This window comes from Andrena cerasifolii, chromosome 2 (assembly GCF_050908995.1).
Source record: "Andrena cerasifolii isolate SP2316 chromosome 2, iyAndCera1_principal, whole genome shotgun sequence".
In the NCBI taxonomy this organism is placed as follows: domain Eukaryota; kingdom Metazoa; phylum Arthropoda; class Insecta; order Hymenoptera; family Andrenidae; genus Andrena; species Andrena cerasifolii.
The window spans coordinates 1,471,951-1,492,637 of record NC_135119.1 but is presented as its reverse complement, the minus strand read 5'-3'; the positions used below and the strand labels follow the sequence as shown (position 1 = coordinate 1,492,637).

The 20,687-nt window shown below is 35.6% G+C and overlaps 1 protein-coding gene across 1 annotated transcript; it reads right to left on the bottom strand.

Annotated features, from left to right (window-relative positions):
* Positions 1 to 6,176: 6,176 nt before the first annotated feature.
* LOC143378533 (UPAR/Ly6 domain-containing protein crok) lies at positions 6,177 to 19,814 on the bottom strand. The gene is made up of 3 exons (XM_076830361.1): positions 19,471 to 19,814; positions 16,888 to 17,046; positions 6,177 to 7,441 (listed from the first exon to the last, which is right to left on the bottom strand). The coding sequence occupies exons 1-3, from the start codon at positions 19,529 to 19,531 to the stop codon at positions 7,200 to 7,202; spliced, it is 462 nt and encodes a 153-aa protein (XP_076686476.1). The 5' UTR covers positions 19,532 to 19,814; the 3' UTR covers positions 6,177 to 7,199.
* Positions 19,815 to 20,687: the final 873 nt, after the last annotated feature.

Sequence of the window (20,687 nt, the reverse complement as noted above, 5' to 3'; positions counted from 1 at the left end):
CATCAGAACGCAGCCAAATGCGGACACAGACTGCTGCAGTTCTGACGTCAGATTCTGCTGCCCAGATCTGGCTATCAGGGCTTTTACTAATACTGGAAGTATTGATTTACTCATATCATATTTTCAGAATATGGATGTTACAGTATTTATTTGAAATTATTGCTCTTACTATTATTCTTTTTTATTCTTCCGACAATTATATAAAACATATAGTAAGGGAAAGTCTCCAAATCAGTCAACACTTGACTCCCTGATCTTTTTTGTAATCCTTTACGGTCCTATGCTGAGATGGGCATTATTTAAATAAAAGGATATACTTCCGAATGGCCCCAGTGGCCGATCGACACGAGGTTTGAGGGAGGGAATTGCACCCTAAATCTAAAATTCTAGCTTCGAGTATTTATTCGTTTCCGAAATATTAATAAAAAACTTTTAGGTTATGGTTGGGGCTAGACGAGAACCTTTACGGCCCAAGCCGTGCGAGATCGCCATTGCTCGGCGATGTGTCATCGATTATACAGAAACAGAATTTGTTTATTTTTCATCGTATCAACATGAAAGTGACACCAATGGATTCCTGGCATTCTCCCGGTTAAATTGACAGAAAATAATTTAAATCGGACTGTTTTTAACGAAACGGATTTTCAATTCTGCAAACAAATTTTTCACGTAATTTCCTTAATTATGGTCCGAATTATATGATTTTTGGGGTCAATTTAATCGAGAAAATATAAGGAATCGATTGGTGTCATTTTCGCAAAGATCTGATTAGAAATTGCAAAACTTCAGTTTCGTCACTGCTTAGTGCTCAACATTCTGCGCAACTTGTTTCGAGCGTCGAAACCCACGAAACTCAACGAGTCGCATGATTGCCACCGCGATGGACAACTGGTCAAGAGGAGACTTTCCACGGCGAAGGAAAGTAAGCCTTCTACAGAACTGAAATCGACAAAGACTTTGCTGACAAAGTTTATATTCATGACAAATAAATATTTTAATTGAAAAATTTAGACGACGAACTATTGTTGAATTTCGCCAGTTCTTACATATGCACCACTTGGTTTGGAATTCCTGATCACAGAGTTTCATACATTTACCTATTCAAATGTTACTTCAAGTCATCGGGCAATTGCATTGCTTCTTCTCGTACATATATCTGTTCGCGAGTAGGTGTCATGAATGCCGCGGCTTTTGTTTCCCAAATAAATTCACCCTTGTCAGGGCCCTCGCTCGAACCACTTGATAAGGAGACTGAACGATGTGAACCGAGTGCAAGTGAAATAGCGCAACAGCGAGAGACGACGGCGACTTGAGTCATCCAGTATTGAACATGAAAATGTTTATATTTTTCATTACACCTTGATGAGAGTGTTACCACCGATGAATTGGTGAGTTTATGTCGACGAAAATATAGTCGAGACACGAAGCAATTCGGTTCGTTTTTGTTACAAGCTTTTATTTTACTTCACTTGTGAGTTTGTTAGTTCGTTAGTTAGCTTGCGAGGATGAAATCTTGTTAGCTAATTTTAAACCACTTCCAGATGTTCGATCGACTTGAAATTTTGAACACATATGTAGTTTCGATGACAAAACAGTAAATCCTCGTTATAGTCCAGTTTTTACCATGCGTAGTACACCCGGTGACTATCCCCGCCATTTCTTGGAATCCTTCGGCAGGCCAAGTATTTGACTAAAAGCACCATTATGTACTTGCAGCTCATTTTGATTTCACATATTTTTTTTATTTTGTAATTATTATTATCTTCTATTTTTTTCTGATTTATTTGATTTCATGTACTTGGCGTAATTTTTTTACTTTTTTGAAGTTTTTTATGGGGATCTCACTTCTTTTTACAAAGATAATTTGCATGGGAAATGACTTCAGATAATTTTTAATATTATATTATTATTATCTTCTATAAAATATGTACAACAGTTTACAACATTCTTTCTTTTAAACTATTATTTAGAATTCTCCAAAAAACGAATGTAAATAAATTGTATTGTATTCAAGTGCTATTCCATACTCTAATGTAGAGAAATACATATTTTTAACAGTAAATATGGTGTACCTTGGATTCTAAGTTTATTAAATATTTTCTAATCAATCCTGCCTTTAACATTGATTAAATATGTAAATTATGTTATACGTATTCAGTCGATTAGTGGAATTGGTTTAAATTTGAGTTTTCAGGTATGAAGCAAACATACAAGAAGAAAACAAAGCATCGAAGCTGAATAAAATCGTTTAATTAATATAATACTATGTCCCAATTTATTTTTTTTTCTCCTCTGAATTATACATTTTTTCACATTCATAATAAAATTCTTTTTTGTATATACATATTTCTTAAAACTTTATAATAATCAAATTATACATGAAAATGTGCTTATTGCATTTGCTCGTGCAGCAGGGTACTTTCTCTTTCTCTTCTGCTTTATCATCTGTGTATATATATATATTTACTAATCGGCAATGGAAAGAACTGGATTACCGCGGATATATATGTTAGAATGATCGTAGGGGTACTTTGCCAATATTTGAATTCTACCTCTTCCGGGTAACGCCGGGTATTTCAGCTAGTATCAAATATAAGTTTGTCTCGGCAAAATCATCTCTCTCTCTCTCTCTCTCTCTCTCTCTCTCTCTCTCTCTCCCAAAAGACTTGGCCTCACCTGAAGGGGATTCCACTGGCGGACCTGGACTTCACTGGAGCAGGTCAAATCGAAGTCCTCCTGGGAGCTGACACCTTCGCTAGACTTCTGGGCAATGGGATTCGGAAGGGCGGCCCAGGGGAATCTATTGCGCACCTGACAACATTGGGTTGGCTCGTCTCCGGGCCGTCGTCGGCGACGACCGCGACGGCTAGCGACCCATGACACGCCAGCGGACTCGTTGTCCTCAAATGCCGCGTGGAGAACGAGCTCGTACCGCTGGTGCAGCGCTTCTGGGAGCCAGAGAACCTGACGGTTTCATCTGCATACACCGTCGAGGAGCTGCGCTGCGAACAGCACTTGGCGAAGACGCACCAGCGGCTGCCTTCTGGCGATTTCCAATCAAGACCAACCAACATTAGTGCTATTCGAAGACGCTCAACTGTTTCGCGCTCTCAAATTTCTCTGGCAACCACGCACAGACTCGTTCGTGTTTGCCTCGCGCAGCCGCGACGAACCGCCTCGTACCAGTAAACGCATCGTGCTATCGCAGGTCGCTCAACTCTTCGATCCTCTCGGATGGATTGCGCCTGTCGTCGTCCGCGGAAAGATCTTCATCCAGGAACTCTGGTCAGTGAAGCTCGACTGGGATGACCAGCTACCTGAAGAACTCAACACCCGCTGGAGGAGTTTCGACAAGGATCTGCAAGACGTCTCTTTAATCTCACAAGGAGACCGCACAGGTTATGCAATCGGTTCTGGAATGAGACTGGGTGGACATTGTAGTGCACACCTAGTGTTACAAAACCGTAAAGGGTTTTTGTACAGTGGGCCTTCGTTTTCGAGAAATTTGAGTTCAAAGTTTTGCGCGACAGTAGTATTTCAGTTGTGTAAACATTCTTAGGAAGCAACGGTCGTAGCTGCGATATTAAGATGTTTGGCTACGGTGCTGGAGGTTCGATTCCTGGTGCCCGCTTTTTTTTTTCTTTTTCTTACCGTAGTAATGTAATGGCTGCACCTAAAATTATTTTGCGCTGTAACGATGTTAATAATATATATTATTACAATAATACTGCACACAAAGTACAAACATAATACTCGTGCAGATATAATATAAATATAATAAAACCGCAAATTACAAATAATATCAGTGCAACAATATTACTGTATACGACTATCCCTACGGTCAGATATGACCGGAGCTCTAACTGCCGTTAAAGTCTATTCGATAGTCTGCAGCCCGCGACGTCTTCGGCATATTTTTTAAATATATAAAAGCACTCACACTTATAGACGTAGTAAATTTAATACATCATCGATAATGATAATAATATTAATATTGTTGCACTGATATTATTTGTAATTTGCGGTTTTATTATATTTATATTATATCTGCACTTGTTTTATGTTTGTACTTTGTGTGCAGTATTATTGTAATAATATATATTATTAACATCGTTACAGCGCAAAATAATTTTAGGTGCAGCCATTGCATTACTACGGTAAGAAAAAGAAAAAAAAACAAGCGCGCACCAGGAATCGAACCGAAGACCTCCAGCACCGTAGCCAACATCTTAATATCGCAGCTACGACCGTTGCTTCCTAAGAATGTTTGCACAACTGAAATACTACTGTCGCGCAAAACTTTGAACTCAAATTTCTCGAAAACGAAGGTCCACTGTACAAAAACCCTTTACGGTTTTGTAACACTAGGTGTGCACTACAATGTCCACCCAGTCTCATTCCAGAACCGATTGCATAACCTGTGCGGTCTCCTTGTCAGTGCCCCGGTGGCTCGAGCGCGCATCATCGTGCGCCGTGGAGAAAAAATAGCAGAAAAAATTTAGATGATAGATTTTTTCAATTCAGCAGTGTATCCAACTGATCCAGAGATCTCGTTTATTCTAATACACTACCGATTGAAATCCTACAAAGAGGAGAATATGCAACCAGAAATTAAAAGAATTGTTGAAGAGAGGTAAGTAAATTGAAACGAGTGAATACTTACGTTATTCGCTGCAAAAATGAATGCGTAATTATAAAGAAATTTACATTTACTTTAAAATACTTTTCAGCCAGTTTAACGAAGAAAACGGATGTGACAGCGATGTGTTTAAGCACCAAACCTCGAACATTTTTCTTGTTGTTGGATTGTCGGTAACAATTGCGTCAGCAAGAAAACAAAAATGAATTTGATTATGTGTGACAACCGCTGACGAAAGCAGTAAACTAACTGTCACCGGACCCATGGGTCTGTGAGTGTTTGTCTATACCTGACTGACAGGGTAAAAGACAGAACGCAGGCCTGCTCCTTTATCTCAAGTGGCAACGGGCTTTTCATATTGCCTTTGCGTTTTCTCTTCACTTCGAGTCTTGCCTTCAGTGCAGTACGACGTCCTTCCAAGCTTAGTTTAATAAACGAGAGTTTCAAAAGAATAAGTATTTTGTGGTTTATTCAGTAACCCATTTCCAATACTTGTCACCGTAATTTCAAGGCGGTTTATTGCGGGCAATTTGTAACAGCTCTAGGTCTATGTAAGCTAGATGTCGCGGCCCGAGCCTAGGTCCCGAAATGTTTGGGCCCTTCGAATGATGTTGCGAAGTTGAGATTTGCCAGACCCGCGATTCGGGGGTGAGAACAGCTTTCCCTTAGATAAGGACATCTTCTCACCACTTATGACGAGTAACCTCTTAAATGAGCAGAAATTGGGACGTTCACCTTAGTGACAATCTTTCCGTTTCTCAGGGTTGTGATCTTCTTTTACTTCAGCTTTTGAACTTCAACAGGTAAGCAATAATGTCTAATACATTCATTCTTGAATATTATCAATTAGACAATTTCTGAAAATATTTACTTTTGCAGTTGCCGAACCTATTCAGAAACAAATGAAGCTATTATCATTCAGTTAGTCTCGATATTACATTTGCGGTAAGACGGGGACATTTTCATAAACAGAATAATATTATTAAATTATAATAATTCGAGCAGAGCAAGAAGAAACTAAAGGAAATTATTCTTCACCAGAAAAGGAACAAAGATTTTTCAAAGACAGACACTGGCGACGCTGAATGAATTTTCTGTAGCCATTTGTTTTCTAAATCCACAGAAGAGTCGGTTAGGTGTTTAGAAGGTTCACTGTGCATGTGCCGGAGAAGAGGACGAGTCGAACACGTTATTTAGGTGTGTGTGTGACACATGTATTTAAATATGTAGTTGCAGCATCATCATTATGTCCATAATTATTTTTCTGTATTTTTTGTGTTTAACTTAGGAAATTTATTTTAGTATACTTTGATAGACAGATACTGACACCATATCTACTATTACATATTTATAAATATATCATCAATAAGTATAATGTTCTCAAGTAATTTTTTCTTAGCGTCCCCATCTTGCCCCTCCCCCCTCCTCCCTACTTACATTTTGGCAAATGAAATAGACTAATAATGTTACTTCTGAAAAACAAGTGCACGAATGAAAATGTTTTATATCAGGTATGAAATAAAAACACAGCAAAAGATTAATAGAAAGATATCAATATAGATGTACAATAAATTTATAATAGCTTTTGGAGATTACATATGGTGTGACGATTGTTCTTCATTCTAAGAGGGGAGAGGCTAACGAAGCTATTTTCTTCACAATCGGGAAGAAATCTAATCTACAAATTTTACAAAAAACAGAATTTTAAAAAGGATTACAATAAAACACTGTTTAATTATTTAATAAAAACGTAGATTTTCGCCGACCGTGAAGTAAGAGAAAAATTTACGTAAATCTAAGCGCTGGACGGATATCTGATAAGCTATATTTTTTCTTTGTTTCTGCCCCTTCAAGTACTTCTGTTACAAAGGAAAAGTAACGTCTAATATAAAATTCGGAAGTCGAACAAAGAAGAAGCTTAGATTAAAGAGTGCATTAAAATTAAAGAAGGGCATTATCTACAACAGCGTGCAGTATTAGACGTGTATCGGTTAATCGATCAAGAGCCAATTACTCATGACGCGAGAGTGCAGTTGCGGAAACCGTGGCTGTTGTAATTAGGAAATAACTCAAATTAACAGTTTCACTTTATTATACAACCACGTCACATATATTAAATCTATATACATATTTCGTACAAAAATAGTCATCTCATAGAATAGTTTCTTCTATACGAAGACATTGTGAATCATTACGCAATTAGGTTAAGTAAAGCTTTTAGCGTGTAGCGTAACTACGGTAACGTACATATGTAGGATAGTGTGTATCGAATATTCTTATTTAATACGCGACTAACGACGTGTCTATCTATAAAACGCTAATGAGCTCGCCTCAGCCACGTGGCACTATTTTAAATACCTTGTTACGATAACGAAAATCGGCGGCGACGTGGTTCTAAAGTAATAATTTTATTAATGTAACTACTAAATAGTAGGTTTAACTGGTAATCCGGCAAGAAGAAAAACTAAGAAAAACAATACACAGAATGTTGATCACGTTTCGATTAACTTGTAAGTGATATTTTGGTCAATTTTGTTTATACGACAGTGGCGCCGCGAGGTTAAACGACGTTATACTTTGTTTGGTAGAAACGGTAACTGACAGCGGCTAGTGCAGCGATGTAAAGTGGTTGCATAACCGATGCACTTGTCGCAGAATTGCAGAGATCGGTACTGCAAATATGGCAGGACTCGATTACATTTCGACCTGAAATTGCCATTGCGCTGCAAGGACCATCGTGGATATCTGCCTCATCGACATTCGGAGTTGAGCACTGGCGTATCACTACTCGTTCGCCATTTTCTGGGGGAAAAAGTTGTGCCGTTAATTCGTGTATCAATAAACAACTTTTTAATTGAATCGAAACACTTTTAATGTCACTCATTACTAATTTGAAAAATATTACATTAAAAACGGAGCAGTAATTGCCTAGTTTTATAAAAAATAAAAGAGTATTATAATGTGTGCAGAATTCAGTATCATTTCATTATCTATTTTCATGATGTACAAGTACATGTACATAATACGTAGGGAAGACCGGGGCAAAGTGAACCTCGGGGTAAAATGTAATTTCTTAATTTATTCTTTAACAATAGAATATATTTACAAATTTTGGTGACGTAATAGATGTGTGTAATACCACAATGATAATTATGCGCACTGAGATATCGAAAAATGGAAATTCATTTAAAAAATTGAAAATTAAGTTTTAGAGACTTCCAATTGGTTTTCTTTTTAATTTAGCTTTTTGGATAAATGAGTCTTAAATGTGTTATTTTCACTCAAAATTTTTTCTGCGTGTTTATAACAAGCTTATAAACGTACATGTACACGCGTTTGAGAAAACATTAATCCTAACATTATTAAATAATTAATTTTCCACTGAGTACACATTCGGGGAAAGTGACCAGGGTAAACTGAGCTGCAAAGAAAAGATGCGCGAGTGATGTGCGCAGTAACCTAACCTGTCAGCTAGCTGGGAAACCACGCGGTGTAATGGAACAGAATTTAATCTCAAAAAAATGAAAAATCTGCCACAGTTTTTGACAACCACGGTTAAAAAAAAACAGAAACTGACGTGCTACACACGTCATCCCAGCGTAAGGGGTTAATAATTACCTACATCCTTAATTAAAACTCGTATTTTATTTCAGCTCACTTTACCCGAGATAGTAGCTCACTTTACCCCATAATGGGGTAAAGTGGTCGTTTTAGCATTTTCTTTTCAAATTGAATTTTAATATAGTTTAAGTTTATTTTAAATATTGTTATTCGTGATTTATGAATAGTAATGTTCAAATTATATTATAAATCTATTTCCATACATTTGTATTGAAAGGGAAAATTTTTATTCGACTTCAAACTTTTTTCGCGTCACTTTGCCCTGGTCTTCCCTACATTTGCGCCCGTATTACGGATTTCTAATATGATCACTATTAATATTGTGTTCATTGTTCACTATGAAAATAACATTTCAATTATAATGTTTACTTTAGTTAAAGAATATGAAGATAGTTTTATAACATTGCAGGGGGTTGAAGAGAGGGAAAGTAAGGGTGGAGGACATACCCAGTCGGTGGTAAAAAAAAGTGAGGTAGGTAGTAGCAGAATGGTTGGAGGAAGTAGATGAAAAAAAAGAATAAGATAAAAGGAAGATAAGGGGAAGTAAGGGAGTATGTGTGGATGAGAGAGTGACAAGAGTTTATTTAAAGCAATTCCTCTGTTATGGCTGTGGGGCCGAACAATAATAAAGTTCTATTTTTCTATAAGTAAAGATAGTTTTATTAGTCGTAGCTTCATTAAATTATCCTAGATGTAGTCTAATTAAAAAACTTGTGTCAAAATTTCACTAACAAGGGGAGGACACTATGTGGTAGACACCGATTTTTATGAGCCTTGGCATGATGAACCTATGTCGAAAATAAGAAAATAGGTGTCCGAGTGTTTCTGCCAATGGGCCTTAATAATTGAGATATTTACATGGAAATTATTAAAAATTTCATAGTGGCCGTGAGGTTTTAATTGGTAAAAATCCCACACTACTCTGGCGCCCCCGGTGGGATTCCCCTCTGAAGGAGCCGGGGTGCCTTTTGAAGATTTCTCCAAGTTAAAAAAAAATTATAAAAAAAAAATAATTTATAAAAAAAGATTTATAAAGTTTTTTTTAACGTAGACACATCTTCAAAAGGCACCCCGACGCCTCCAGAAAGGAATCTGGCGGGCGCCAGGGTAGTGTGGGATTTTTACCCACTAAAACCCTAAATGTTTAATAATTTACATGTAAATATCTCTATTATTAAGGCCTATTGGCTGAAACGCTCGGACACCTATTTACTTATTTTCGACATAGATCCATCGTGCCAAGGCTCATCAAAATCGGTGTCTACCACATGGTGTCCTCCCCTTGTAAGTAGTTTATGAGTTTCATCTCTAACGAACTTTAAATCAAATTCAAGCATTCTAACCAGCTCGGAAATATAAATTAAACACTCATAGGTACTTAATTATTTTACATAATAAATTAATTTCTAACGAAGGTCTGGTTTGATTCTTTTGATCAATGCATTGAATGTAAGAATGTGTAATGTTTTCTAAACCTTCAGTTTCAAACCACTTGCTAATGCTAGAAAAGTATCATTCAATAAACTGATATAATATCGGTCTGTAATCAGAGCACAGAAGGTTAATTACGACTACACTAATGCATAGCATAATGTTTGCTAAAATGAGCGCGGCGAGTCACAGTTATAATATCCGGTTTACGAGCATAATCGACTGCGCCATGTGAAGCTTCTCTTATTTGTACCAGAGTAAACTATTGTTTGTACGATCTAACGCAACAGGTTGTGTAACGCTCATGATTCAAACTATACCAAGAATTTCCGGATCTCTGGCTTTGTGAATACGAATAAAACCAGGTTCTTTTATACGATGATTGATACATGTGACACGCGGCCGTCGTTGGTATAAATTCCAAAGTCGTACTCAGACGTAATTACTGTAAAAATCATTCTCTTTTACCAGCAAGAAAATGACTGAAAAATAGAACTTCCGAAGTATAAGACTGTGAGATCGAAATTATAATACCTACTAAATTTTGAAACCTATACCTATTTTTAATTTCTTCATTTATAGATAGACAAAATTATGCTATTTTCGAAAGATAACACAGTTCGACAGCCATCTGGACTTGTAACATTCAATAGCCATTTCTTAAAGGTTTTCGTGCCCTGAAAACGAATCCGCAAACCGTTTGTCACCATCCCCCTCAGTTTTTGAGAAATTCGATTTTGAAAAAAACTGCAAATTTTCAAATTTGAATATCTTTTGTGTCGAAATGGTAATACTTATTCGGTTGCTTGTTGTGCCAAATTATTCTATGAACCCTACCGAAAAAACGATATAAGTTATTATTGGATTATGGACATTTAAATATGTTTAAATATCGATCAAAGGAAAAAGGACACCCGAAATGCACCCAGTTTTGAAGATACGTTTGCATTTATTTCCAAAAGTAAAGGTCTAGGAGGAAATCTGACTATTCCACGAGATGCAGCAGACATTTTTCCATCGGAAAGCATCAACAGAAGTGGTAAGTCACGTTTTGTTTTCAACACAGAAGCGAAATAGTTTGGCAAAACGCGCGGCGCCGACAGTGGTAGTCAACGGCGGCGCGCGATCCACTGCCGCTCAGCGTTACAGAATCGCGTAACGCGCGTGACTACCACTGTCGCCGCCGCACGTTTTGCCAAACTATTTCGCTTCTGTATTGAAAACGAAACGTGACTTACCACTTCTGTTGGTGGTTTCCGAAAGAAAATTTTCTGCTGCATCGCGTGGAGTAGTCAGATTTTCTCCTAGACCCTTAGTTTTTAAAATATATAGCAAGATATCTGCAAAAATGGGTGCATTTCGGGTGTCCTTTTCCCTTTGATCGATGTTTACATATTTAAATGTTCATAATCCAATAATAACTTATAGCGTTTTATTCGGGAGGGTTCATAGAATAATTTGACGCCACGAGCAACCGAATAAATATTACTGTTTCGACGCAAAAGATGTTCAAAGTTGAAAATTTGCAGTTTTTTTTTTCAAAATCGAATTTCTCAAAAACTGAAGGCGATGGCGACAAACGGTTTGCGGATTTGTTTTCAGGGGACGAAAACCTATAAGAAACAACTATTGAATGTTACAAGTCCGAAAAAAGTCAAATTTTGTCGAACTGTGTAATTCTGTAATGCAACTATTATATCATTCTTTTTATGATTACGGGAAAAATTGTATAATGGAATTTTCAATGTGCGTTACATATCTACGATTAATGTACAGTTTATAAATATACTATACTTTACTTTACTATAATAATACGACGAGAAAGCTGGAGATGATGTTGAAAGAAAGAAATAAATGTACCTACAGGTTGGTCCGTTATTAATTGTATAATCGAATTATAAATAATTTTTTATTTACACTTTGATTGGCGTCGACGTGTTTTCACGCCTAATTCACGCCGGTTGGATTTTCACGCAGTGTTCAGAAAATTTGATTTTGTTACACTCACAACTATGCTCTATGAAGGAAATTATGATTCCCTTTTCCCTGGATATTTTTTATATTGCTGCTATTGGGGTCAATTATAAGCACAAATAGAAAAGATTTGCCAGGCTATATTTTAGACCAGTGTTTGCATACCCAATAAGTTTTTAAAGATTCTTTTATCAAGAACGAATGTTCGTTTACAAAAAATGTAGTTTTCCAGTTATGACATGAATAACGGGCCCTGTGTGTGATAACACACAATAATATACCCTGTATATGACTTAAAACTTTAAAGCATCTAATGAGTCCAAAGTGCCCGTTCCCAATTATTACCTGTTACGTGCTCATTGTCAGTCGCATACAATTGTAATAATCTGGGTCAAAGTATTTAAATCATTCAAACAATAATAACAAAGTGCATCAGCATTAGAATTTCGTTCATATTCGTAATTAGAATGGGGCAATACTATATGTTCTTCCATTATTAGGCACTGTTAACGTATCAATTCTTTTCCATTCACACATTATAACAATAGTCCCTGCACGAAAACGTCGAATTTTAGTGATACTTTCTAATATTTATGCAATGTTATTTTAATATTTTTCAATACCACATTGCCTATTTTGTTAAATCAGTATTTCTTTTCGGCACTGAAATTTATAATACAAGTATTAATATATTCATGTACACCAAAATTATTAAGCTTTGATTAACACGTTCCGTACTGTCTACATCACATGAAACATTTCGTAGTAGTAATTACCACGTCATGAGATTCGTACGATGCACGCGGCAGCGTATCGATCTGTTCCTTACATGTTCTTTTATTCTAAACTTAATCTTCATATTCGAAGATTTTGTTATTCTCTTCTGAATATTATTTTCACCTCCACCTAACACTTGACTGCAGCCATTGTGGTAATATATAACCAGAGAACTGTATGATATTTATTTATTGAATGTAAAATATAAGAAACAGATATATTCGGTCCCTCAAAATTGACTGAATAAACATTTATAAAACCAATGATATTAACAGTACTGTAATTAAACAGGTTTATTTAAATTTAATCAAATTATTTTTTCGTCTTAAACGCACATAAGTCGTATTAAATAGGACGATAAGCTGTTTAAAACAAAAACTTTTGCTTTGTTCTGTAGCGCTCTTTTATTGTTAATAACCTAATAATTTTTTTGCTGTCGTATAAATGTCATGAAACATATTATGCCAGAGACAAAACTAGTAGGCTTGACAAATGTCCATGATACCCGACACGAAACGTGTTAAAGGGTTACATTTACCTGGATGCCAGAAAAGAATACACATATTCAATACTTCTCTAAGAAAGAGGTACAGGTGTAAATCATACTAAATTTTTTCAACTAAAAGGTATATTTATTACCTACTTTCAGTTTCTCAAATTTTGTTTGAAAAATAATAATAACCGGCTTACACCTATAGCTCTCAATGTGAGACGTAGGGTAAAGGACCCAATTACTGACACCTAACCAATTACTGTCACCTAAAGCTATTTTACTTAAAATAACGAATAAATAAACTGTAGTGTATAATTTTTTTTTTAAATTTAAAATCATGTTTTAAAATTTAAAAAAAAAATTTACTGTCGAAATTTCAACTTCATTATTTATAGTGTATAATCTATAGTATAGATTATAGGTCGAATTACATAATTCTTTTTGTGTACGACTTTACGACGTTTATTTGTTCGTTATTTTAAGTAAAATAGCTTAAGGTGACAGTAATTGGTTAGGTGTCAGTAATTGGGTCCTTCACCCTATCTATTTTCAAGGCTTTCTCCAATGGACACTGTCTAGTCACTAGTCCAAACAGTGCATCTGAAGACTAAAATTCGTTAGAACTTTAAGACTCGATTAAAAGTAGAGATCTTTAACAGTCGTCAATTTTTAATATTGCATTTCTTTACAAAATGGCGACTATTTAAATAACAAACATGAAATTTCCATTGTGAAAATCGTACTTCTTCGTAATTATCAAAAGACTGAGATTGAAATTTAAGAAAGTGAGAAGACCAAGGATCTCTATTTTTAATCGATTTTTAAAACTTGTTCGAGATTTTATCTTCAGATACGGTGGGGGGTGGACAACGCTTCGAAAAAACACACATCTCCTATCGTTAGCGATAATTCCTTTAATTATTATTATTTCTTTTATTAAAATTGGGGAAAATCCTTTTACTAAGAAAATGACTGAATCCATATCTTTTTTCGAGCGCCTAGAGCATTCTAAGAAATTGGTACATTTAAAAATTTGGTACAGTAAAACCACGATTATCGGTGGTCAATCCGTTTTAAGAAAAAAGGATTCAGTTTTCAAGTTGGTAAACTTTTTTGTTTTTAAACAATATTTACACTTAATAGTAATAATATTAATAGTAATAATAGTGGGATTATATGTATGAACAATCTATAACTATAATGAAGTTTTAAAGAAATTGAAAAGTTAAACACTTTATTTGAAAAGAACTCTTTTTAAATTACTTTTTTAAATCATTATCCATTTTTTTCGGATATCCGTTTTTTTACAGCCCCCTGTGGCACGAATAATTTTGATTCTACTGTACGTTTTTGCCCGCCTTTTGTCTGTAGTAAATGTTTTACCACTTCTATATTACGCGATGTTGCGCTGGTAAACACACTAAGCCATACGTATTCTTGCGTTGTAGAATTATCACTACTAAAATTATGCAAATCTTCATAATCCTGCACTTATTGTGCACATACATACTCATACGTATAATCCTGGAATTCTAGGCACTTTACTACGATTAACCTCAATATTCATGATTCTACACCAACGACTGATTTCTCTCTAACGCGGGTGTGGTTTCGACCTTGCCAACATATAATTATCGCAATTATGGCACAGGAGCACGTGCCGTGACTCACGGGTGCAACATGGTGCGCCATCACGATCAACTTGAAGACCATGATCATCGGGTGATGTTACAATTCCACGCAACGTTCAAATGCGTCATGGTGTGTAAGGACATCGTAATAGAGTAACGTATCGTTAATCTCGTAACTGTGACGAGATATCGTAGACGCTAGTGTATTTGCACGAATAAGTATGAGAAATTTTCATCGTTTTAAAATAAATTTAACACTGCAAGTAACGTATCTTTTTTATCCGAAAGGACGTTTTTAGAAAACAGTCTCACCTTATTCAAAAGGTAAATACATTAACTACGTTACTTCAAATCAGCGTTTCTCAATTGGCGTTCCGCGATACGAGGTTTAGAGTGAACAGTTATCTTACAATGAAATTTAAATACCTATTAAAAAAATGTGGAAATTATTCAACGAGAAACATAATCGTGCACTCTTTAAAGTCGCATAACTTTTTTAAAATTAATCCAAACGACTTGAGTTTTTTTTAGAAGCTAGAAGGGTTAGTTTGCTAAGTGACGTGATTCGTCGTTTTGAAAAAATGCACTTGGTCGGAATAGCAAAAAAAAAAAAATAGAAAAGGTCATTTTTCAATTTTTTGTGAGCCTGTACTGAAAACTAAAAAAAAATGTTTGTAGATTGTATGTCTAAAATTTCATGAAAATCGGTTAAGGGTTGCTCTGAGCTATAAACGCTTAAAGATCGCAGAATTAGGTCAGGAATCGCTGATTTTGGGAATTTCCGTGATTCTCAACCTTATTCTGCGATTTTTAAGCGTTTCTAGCTCAGAGCAACGTTAACAGATTTTCATGAAATTTTAGACGCGTATACAACTTACTTCAATCTACAAACTTCTTTTTTTTTAATTTTCATTACAGGTTCACAAAAAAAGTTGAAAAAAACGACCTTTTCTATTTTTTTTTTTTGCTATTCCAACCAAGTGAATTTTTTTCAAAACGACGAACACGTCACTTAGCAAACTAATCCTTCTAGCTTCTAAAAAAAACTCAAGTCGTTTGGATTAATTTTACAAAAGTTATGCGATTTTAAAGAGTGTACGATTATGGCTGTGAGCCACTGTATATGTACCTGACTACAAAATCGAAACGGCGCGGCGTGGTCAGCGCACTGTTTGATTTATTTCGATGTTACGACCCTTGGCATGCAAAAAAAAAACTGTGGAGGTAGCGGGACCAGTAAAATTATAGTGAATTTGAAAGAGTTCCGTAGCAAAATTTAATCGGGAAACGCTGACAATAAATGTATCAGAAAAAGTTCGGTTAAATCCACCATAATTACATACCTAACTTACATGGAAAAAGACAAATGCAAGAGTATCAAGTATGTCATGTGTAAAATCTCCGCTCATCGTACAACTATGTATCAAATTCATGAAAAATTCATTTGCACTAAAAACTTTACACATTCTTGTTCAATGGAAATATTTTTGCTACATCCTTCTACTTGTTGTTAAAACTCATTACTCTTGCCAAACGTACTCATGTAAATCTAATTGAGGTTGCAAATATTCAGCCGTTCAATATTCAAACGTTGTATGTCCATAGGTGACATCACAATTACGGTTAAATACAGACATTTGTCATCAATAAACGTTATTTATGTATATTCAGTTTCTGTTGTCCTTTATAACTAACCAATATATATATATATTTATATATATATATATATATATATAATTTCAATAAACTTATTAGTTTATATATATAAGATAATATATATTTAAATATATAAAATAATATATATATAAATATGTAACTAATAAGTTTATTTAAATTATAGCGTAAATACTTACTGAAATATTTCTGTAAAAAAGATCATGAATTTGAAAATCGGAACAGGATTTCGATTCCATAACGTTTGACAAGACAATGATAATAAACAATCCATAAAAACTAAATCTCCGAAATTTTGTTGATTTAACTCTCTTAACTCGGCGGGAGTCGCTACTGGGTAAAATTGACCACAGAGGCGCTAGTTACAAAAATATGAAGACTGCTTGAGTTTTTGTTAGAATTTTTTTAAAGAACTTTAATAAAGATTTTAAGATATTTCGTAAATTTTATTTGATTCTTAAAACACTGTACTTTAACATAAAAATTACCAAATTAAAAAAAAATATTTTGAAATCGTGATTTTTTACGTTTCAATTTTTGGTAGTTTTGACCCGGTAGCGATAACCTGTGTTACAATATGGGGTGCGCCTCCCGCCGGGTTAACTGTATGACAGTTTATTAGTTGCCAGTTCTGAAACTTTGTTTACCTCTCTTTACAATTTTACGGCAAATGGCTGTCGGTGTTTGATAATGGCCAGCTTCGCAGGTTTTCGTGTGGAAGGTCGCTTGGTGTTCCGTGACGTTCATTGGATCACCGCACAAAGCGTTCATGTTGGAAGCGCAGTCCCAACATCGTAGAGCCGAACCTATTAAACGCATTGCCGAATAAATACATGAAACGTAATAAAATCCGTCATTACACCAGCAAAATCCTGAGCAACACTATCGATTCCATAATTACTTCGAATTACGCTGACATTTCGATATTGTTGTTATTAATTGTCTATGTTATGTACTCCAGGAAGTCAAGAATTACGTTTATCCATGACGTGTATCGTTTCATAAGGATTACTCATTTTTCTTTCCGCTGCGAGTTACGGAAAGCTGTAGAAATGGAGTAGTTACGTAACAGTTTATGTTGTATCGATATTTACGCAATGTGAATGAAAAATCATAGCATTCCTAATAAGAAACGAGCAGCAGATACATATGTATACATGCATATCGATAATTTCGGTAAAAACCAATACAATTTATTTGAGACTCAATAAAATTCCAATTGGACAATTAGTCCGTACTTATGTAGATTACTGTAATTTCGTAGATTTAACATTTATGCTTAAATTATGTAAGCAAATGGGCGGTAACAACAAAGAGCGTAATACGTTTGATGAGAGGATAACAATGAACGGCGACATAACGAGAAGACAAAAACAACAATAAAAAGAAGCATAGTTGATACAAGGACAAGACAATAAAAATGCAAATGTTCGAGGTGGAGATTTTAATGGGGGAATGATGTGCATACCAGATCATATTCCTTTTTGCTCATACGGGCTCGTTTTGTTATTCGAAAATAACTGTACGCGTAAGTAGTTTACAGTTTTATAATCGTCTCATCCAAGCATATCACGACAAAACAATATAAGTACTATCAGACTTATAGTCTTGAAAATAACTGATAATAAGATGTTAAAAATGTGTATAAATCATTCGAACGACTATATTTATGTAAAAAATAAAAATTTGTTAAATAAACGGAAATAGTTAGTTTTTAACTCTCGTGCGACGTATGCAGGGCCCTTTTGACCCAAATTCGACAAATTCAGGTTCTCGCTCAGGCTCACAATCAGTTTACAATCGCCGGTGGAGCATTCGAACGATCCTCGTTATCGCTCTAAAGCAACATTGTCAAGCAACGTAAATAAGAAAATGTTAAAGTATTTATTTTTTATTTATGTATTTAGGTGTGATTATGTGCATATGTATTTATAATTTTAATTAATTCATTCGTTTTACATGCAATTCCTTCGTGAAACTCGTGTAAAATTGAAATTTTCCTGTGGATCAAAATAAACCTGCATTCGCCTCCAGCGTCCGTCTAAAACCATTCGCCTTCCGAGGATTAATAGCTTGTTGTATGAAAGGAAACGGATGTTAAGGTAGCTTCTGACCAACTATGTTAGTTAAATTAGTGTTGGGTAATAAATGATAAATATAGAGTAGTATGATACTATGGAAATAATAATAATAATTTTTAACATCATGTATATATATTTGAAAAAGCGTAGTGAATTGGAGCAGCAGATCTGACAACGTCGCATTCGTTCGGAGCGTCTTTAATAACCAAAATGTCAGAAAAAATGTTCATATGAATTTGAATCTTTGTTCGTTCTTTAAATGTCTAAACATATCTAATGTGCGATGTTGCCACGTTGCCTGCTCTACGTAGTTTCTAAAAAATTTACACGTAAACCTATTTCTTATGGGCATTTGAGAAGAAACGATGTGGTCAGATTTGCAGAAATTAATAAATTCATTTCCTGACACTTCGATGTACTTTTGTGCCAATTTTAGTACACTTCTTGAATATAGTTTTCCTGTTTCAGGAGAAGAACTAAAAATATAACCCTGTTTTTTCGACTCTGCCATATGCCACTGTGTTAAAATTGCATCAGTTTTAATTAACAATTTCTCAATAACTATGTGGTAAAACGATTTTAAACTTTGTACAAGGGTCTCTTGTATTCCAAATTAGTGGCGAACTTGTGGGTATTAGGAGCCGCGGCGCGCTGTTGAAAAGAGATGCACTTCTAAAAACCTTATTTTTCACGTTTGTCTGAAACTTTGTCAACTACTGATACATGGTCAACTACTGGCACATTTACCCTAGTTTTGAACGAAATTTGACAGAATTCTTGAGTTTAGTAGATTATCCAGGAACCACCTTAATAAATCTAATTTTCACCTTTTCGATACCTCATTTCCCAAAACAGCAGCCACATAAAGAAATCACGGATATTTTTCTCCCTTGTTTTTCAATTAATTCATCATGAAATTTCCTATTCCTACTAACTCCCATGACACACAAATCCTTCATACATCCAACACATGAGGTTTCTATATTTTTTTTTTTAAATATAAATTATTTCTATCGAGTTGCAACAGACTCTGAAATTATCCAAACTGCCTAATAAACTAACCATCGAATACGGAATTGAAACACCATACGAACCCAAATACCACACGATCTATAAAAAAGATTTGTACTTCGATATCGACAAACCAACCTGAACGTGCAAGAACGATCAGACCGACGATCACTAGCATCCAGTCGAATCTAGAAGACATTCTGACCAGCGGTTTCGAGATCTCGATGCTCGCCGATTCCAAATCAACCTGTTAACACGGGTGGCAGGTAGCACCTATTTCCAATGCGGCGAAAATAATGTCACGAGGGTCTTGGAATTGACGGAAGACACTTCTAGCGTCACGGGACGTGTTCACTACGATACTGAAGAGGCAACACCCCCTTTTTGTTGAGAGTATACACGCCGTCTCCTTTTTCCTTCACTCCCTCTCTGGAGTCCTTCCTCTCCTCTCTTGGGCACGCGGTATGGACTGGCGTAATAACGCATCGTGTGTAATAATTCCGAAACCCCTCCGTGGACGATGCAACTGCCAGGAAGTAGGAGTCAAGAGCAAACAACCGAAGGAGGCACTCCAAGAGAGCACAAGAGACGAAACAGTATATAACTGCGGGCGGGCAAATAACAGAGAGAGAGGGGGAGAGAGAGAGAGAGAGAGAGATTGCTCGTGAACCTCATTGGACTCATTAGGACAATTACGGACCCGCACTACACACTCAGATCTTTCGGACTCTATGCTGGAAACTGGGGACTAGACGTTCCATCGTCGTTCGCGGATTTTCAGATTCAAGTCAACGAAGATTGGACAGATTAGATTAAGTAGAGTTACCATCTTCCTACGTTTGCACGGGTAATATTGGAACACCTATGTACTAATCGATATTTCGAATGTCAGCGATATCACCACAAAATTACCTTTTTTGAAAAGAGGTACCAACAAGTGCGCCAAGTATACGCGCGCGCGCAGACGAACGAAAACAAAACTGTCGTAAATTTATTAAGGGGACAGTCTACTCTCTCGGTCGAAAAATCCGCCACTTTTCGGTGATGGTTTTTATAATGGAATATACACTTGACGTTTTCGAATTTCGGGGGGTATATTGTAACACTCTTGAAATAGGGTAAACTATACAACGATTGGCACCCTAAGCAGAAATCCGAATGGGAATGTATATATTTTTTTGTCAAGTTTTTATATGGTCTTCATTGTCAGTTATTATCAATGATTATGGATTTCTCATTAAAATAAAACATCCTGAGTGCCTATTAAGTCTTTAATTTTAAAAATATTTAATGAACAACAAAAATAGGCATTAAAGTACAATCATTGGCACCATAAAATTTGAGGTTATATAGAA

What these genes read in the sequence shown, in the direction of transcription:
- LOC143378533 (XM_076830361.1), bottom strand. Translation starts at nt 19,531, where the DNA reads ATGTCTTCTAGATTCGACTGGATGCTAGTGATCGTCGGTCTGATCGTT. An exon ending in GATCGTTCTTGCACGTTCAG is followed by an intron (nt 17,047 to 19,470) that starts GTTGGTTTGTCG and finishes TGCGTTTAATAG; the next exon opens with GTTCGGCTCTACGATGTTGG. An exon ending in CCGTAAAATTGTAAAGAGAG is followed by an intron (nt 7,442 to 16,887) that starts GTAAACAAAGTT and finishes TTTTTCCCCCAG; the next exon opens with AAAATGGCGAACGAGTAGTG.